Here is a 356-nt window from a genome sequence, read left to right on the forward strand (position 1 = left end):
CAGCGGCGGCAGCAGCAGCGCGGGCGACGACGCCGACGACCTCATGTTCGACCTGAGTTTGAATTTCTCCCAAAGCGCGCACAGCGCCAGCGACCAGCAGCTGGGGGGCGGCGCCGCGGCCGGGAACCTGTCCCTGTCGCTGGTGGACAAGGATTTGGATTCGTTCAGCGAGGGCAGCCTGGGGTCCCACTTCGAGTTCCCAGACTACTGCACGCCGGAGCTGAGCGAGATGATCGCGGGGGACTGGCTGGAGGCGAACTTCTCCGACCTGGTGTTCACGTATTGAAAATGCGGGGGCCCCGGTCCCCCCTCCCGGGCTCTTTCTCTCCAGAGCTGGGTTCCCTGGGAGGAGGTCC

General features: G+C 66.0%; 1 protein-coding gene across 1 annotated transcript in view; it reads left to right on the forward strand.

Moving 5' to 3' along the window:
• The window catches only part of Sox11 (SRY-box transcription factor 11), a 1,600-nt gene extending 1,257 nt beyond the window's left edge, over positions 1–343 (forward strand). The window contains exon 2 of the mRNA XM_010622685.2: positions 4–343. Coding sequence (XP_010620987.1) covers positions 4–286 — 283 coding nt within the window. The 3' untranslated portion in view covers positions 287–343. The remainder of the gene's footprint in view (positions 1–3) is intronic.
• The last annotated feature ends 13 nt before the right edge of the window (positions 344–356 follow it).

This window comes from Fukomys damarensis, unplaced genomic scaffold (assembly GCF_012274545.1).
Source record: "Fukomys damarensis isolate Sample0158 unplaced genomic scaffold, DMR_v1.0_HiC HiC_scaffold_25, whole genome shotgun sequence".
Lineage (NCBI taxonomy): Eukaryota > Metazoa > Chordata > Mammalia > Rodentia > Bathyergidae > Fukomys > Fukomys damarensis.